General features: G+C 45.3%; 1 protein-coding gene across 1 annotated transcript; it reads right to left on the bottom strand.

Moving 5' to 3' along the window:
• Positions 1-317: 317 nt before the first annotated feature.
• Positions 318-3,486, bottom strand: RGS2 (regulator of G protein signaling 2). Its single transcript, XM_066238206.1, has 5 exons — positions 3,353-3,486; positions 2,393-2,494; positions 2,224-2,285; positions 1,509-1,675; positions 318-1,215 (listed from the first exon to the last, which is right to left on the bottom strand). Exons 1-5 carry the CDS (start codon positions 3,460-3,462, stop codon positions 1,021-1,023), a joined length of 636 nt encoding a protein of 211 aa, XP_066094303.1. The 5' UTR covers positions 3,463-3,486; the 3' UTR covers positions 318-1,020.
• Positions 3,487-3,688: the final 202 nt, after the last annotated feature.

Here is a 3,688-nt window from a genome sequence, read left to right as displayed (position 1 = left end):
TCCTTCCTAGACACCCAAGGACTTTGGGTCAATGTTCTTTTCTTTTTCCCTATTAGTAACAAGTTTGATTTTTTTTTATGAGATGCTATTAGAAAGCTCTATCCCAGGATGGTTCTGAGGATGTGACCATGCTTCCTCTGACCTACAACAGCATGGTAGGGACAGGACTGTGTTTCCCTTGCAACTGTCATTTTGGTTCTGAGGGACATCATTGACCATGCCCCTTCTTTACCAAGGAGGAGACGTGTGCCCTTGAACCTGCCATATTTCCAATTACCAAACAAACAAACAAAAAAAGCCCACATCTGGACCAGATATTGAGTGACATTATTTATCAAAATAAATTTATTAAAAGTATGCAAAGACCACTTCCAAGTTTAGCTGCCTTCAGTACAGTTTTTGACACTCCTCACAGACACTCTTTTCTACACAATAGCACTCATTCCATGACACACCATTTAACAATGACAACACAGACCCGTTTCAGGGTTAGCGTTATGAGATAATAGAACTGATGACCTAGAGTCATGAGAACTTTGATATGCTTGCACGTAGTAAACATCTGAACGTTCCTTAGTACTACACAACACAGTAAGATTAAAGTTAAAACCACTGTGGGGTCGCACGGACCAATTTGGGGGGGAAGATGGACAGCCAGCTAGCTAAGGTCACATAATCCCAGACCTCCTGGTTATCAAAATGCTTTTGGACTAACAGCATTCTGTCATATCTCTCTTTCCGTCTCAGGTGCCCGCTTTGCTGGCAGGAGACACATCTCATTCAGACCACGGTCTCCCTGTGCTCTGAACGGTTATGGAGGTTATTGTGGTCCAGGTTCCTCCTAGACCTGCCGGCCGCCAGCTTCCCGGCTCGCTCCCCAACTCTGAATCAGCAGTCCTGAGGGATGTCTCTGCAACACCCAGGCTGAATTCAAGGTCAGTCGCTTGGGGGGCAGGCCACAGCCTTTTCCCCTTTGGAACAAAATGAAATGTCCTCTGCTTTGGGCTTCCCGTCCCCGTCTCATGTGGCGTGGGGCTGTGTGGTGATCTGGGGCTTTTTACACAAATCTTGGTAGAATTCTGACTCAAGGAAGCGGGGGTAGGAGTTGTTCTCCATCAAACTATAGACCCTCTTCTGGGCCGTCGTAAAGCAGCCACTGGTCGCCTCTTGGATATTCTGGGCAATTAGAGTTTTGGTTTGAAAGTCTATGTTTATCTGAAATAGAACAAGCAAAATAAGTGGTTTATTCCATATGCGAAGCTAGAGATTTAAATCTATGTAGTTAATACTTAAAAATAAACAACAAAAACTGTAATGTGGGATTAGTTTTGCCAGTCTAGTCCTCGAAGAAACTTAACCAAAAAGCTAGAATTAGAGTAAAAAACACTTTGAACACCCCCCCTCCCGCAACTCCTTTTCATTTTATGTCTTTTCAACTCTTCAGTTTCATTGTGGTGCTAAGAATATGTAAAATATGCTACAATAAGAGTCCCTTTTTTCCCCCTCACCTCTTTTGGAGCTTCTTTTTCTATGAAGTCAGTATATATTTTCTTTGCTTTTGAAGACAGCTTTTGCGGTGACTTGGTTTTTTTGAAGTCTTCACAAGCCAGCCAGAATTCAATATTTTCTTCACAGAATTCGGATTTTAAGAAAGCCCTGAATGCAGCAAGGCCATCTGAAAGGAAAGCGTGCAAAGTGTGAACCGAGTGACCAAACAATCCTTTTTATTTCCCACCCAGAACTATCATTCCCCTGCACCCATATTTTATTATTGCTAGATTGGAGCAACATCCTCGATTTCACTCAAACTTTTTATTCTCAGCATTTAGCCTTTTAAAGACTAAGGTGCCTGTCGGCAAAATGCTTAAGTTGGCACATGGCTACAGAGATATAAATACTTAACTTTGCTGTCAATGCAAATATTTCTAGGGAGCCTGAAATTCTGTGGGGAATTAAGCCTCCTGAACACATTGTATGCAGTGGAAAACCTGAGTCAACCTTCACAAAGAGAAAAAGCCACTATAATTTTTCATCCCCATCTGGAATGAATAAACCATGCATTTCCCTGATTAACCAGGAAGCAGAAAAAAAAACAACTGGTCTTATGTTGTAGCCACTGTCAAGTCAGATTGCTTCAGGCAAACTGCTCTTTTGTTGAGTGGGAACAACCTGTCTAGACTCTTGGGATGCTTGAGACACAACACAATCAAGAGGTTCACTTACATTTACTGGCTAGCAGCTCATCGAATGCTTCTGACCACAGCTGTGCTTCCTCAGGAGAAGGTCTGCAAGATAAGTTCCACACGTGAGTTTGTGCCTTTCAGAAATCCAGTTCCCCTTTCCAACGCGGCAGGGAGCTCCTCAGACTGGCAGAACAAGATTTACAATTTACCTGATGAAGGCTTGCTGTTTGTTCTTCTTGCCGGTTTTGGGCTTCCCAGGAGAGGTGGAATGTTGCAAGAAGTAGCTCAAACGGTTCTTCCAATCTTTCAATCTGAAGAGGAGAAGAAGAAAAAGATTGACAAGTGGCAACAGTTAAAATTGCTAGGGCAGCCAGGACATTTTTACCCAGGCTGCCCAGGAAATACAGACAGATAAGAACTCTGGTCATTTACTCCCTGCACTTATGCACTGAACACAATTAGTTTCTTCCAGCCATCTGAACACAACTACTAGTTTTGTATCTAAGGGAAGGACTACCTAAGTGATCAGGGTATTTTAATGACTTTAGTTTGCATCCTTTAAAAGGCAGATGGTTATTTCTCGCCTGAAAAAGGCAGCGGTTTTTGTGCAAAGTTAATTACAATACAGAGGCATTGCACACTTGAACTACCTGTGGTGCTCACTTCCCTTCTGCCCTCAGAGAAGGCTCTGGACCAGCCAGAACTGTGGACAGAGAGGGGTGTGTGTGACTGACCCACCCACCCACACTCCCTGCACAACACTCATGTTAAGTAGATGATCAACTATACCACAAAATTAAAAACGAAAAAAAAAAAAAAAAAGAAGAAGGGGGATTTAAAGCGAATACATTCAAAATCAGCAAAAGTATCTCTATCCCTGCAGCTGCTGTGGAATTTAAAATTTAATGTCTGAGTTGAAGAGGACGCTCTTAGAGAAAAAACTCAGGGCGACAAAAAAGAACCTGAGCTCACGCAACAAGACACCGAGCACACAGATTTAATCTTACTTAGCCAATTGATCTTTTGCTCATTAGTATTTTTTTTTTTTTTTTCCTGCAGAGGCGCAGGCTACACAGTGTCCCATTGTCCTGCACCGCGTTTGCAGCAGACCCGGAGAGCTAGGTCCCGCCGGGGGCGGAGGATAAGGGACAGGGGGGAGGCACACTCACAGGGTTCGCTTCATCTTCTCCCGCTTCTCCTCGCTTTTGGGGCCGTTGCCTGCGCTCTTGTCCATGGATCCACAGTCGTGCTGGACAGCCAGGAACATCGCACTTTGCATTATCGTCTTGCCGCTGGGACCGCCGCTGTCGGGGGCCGCGAGCGCACAGCTGAATTTATAGGAGGCGGATGCATGGGGGCGGGGCCCACGACATCGGTCCCGCCCCAGGGCGCGCTGATTGGTCGGCTGCGGCAAAGCCGCGGGGGCGGAGCCAGAGCCGGCCTGCGGCGGTCACGGTTACCCGAAGCGTCTAGAAGCTAGGGCGCTGGTGACTTGTGTGTGGCCC

This window comes from Saccopteryx bilineata, chromosome 1 (assembly GCF_036850765.1).
Source record: "Saccopteryx bilineata isolate mSacBil1 chromosome 1, mSacBil1_pri_phased_curated, whole genome shotgun sequence".
Taxonomy (NCBI): Eukaryota; Metazoa; Chordata; class Mammalia; order Chiroptera; family Emballonuridae; genus Saccopteryx; species Saccopteryx bilineata.
The sequence above is the reverse complement of the archived record's forward strand: the minus strand, read 5'-3'. Positions and strand labels throughout refer to the sequence as shown.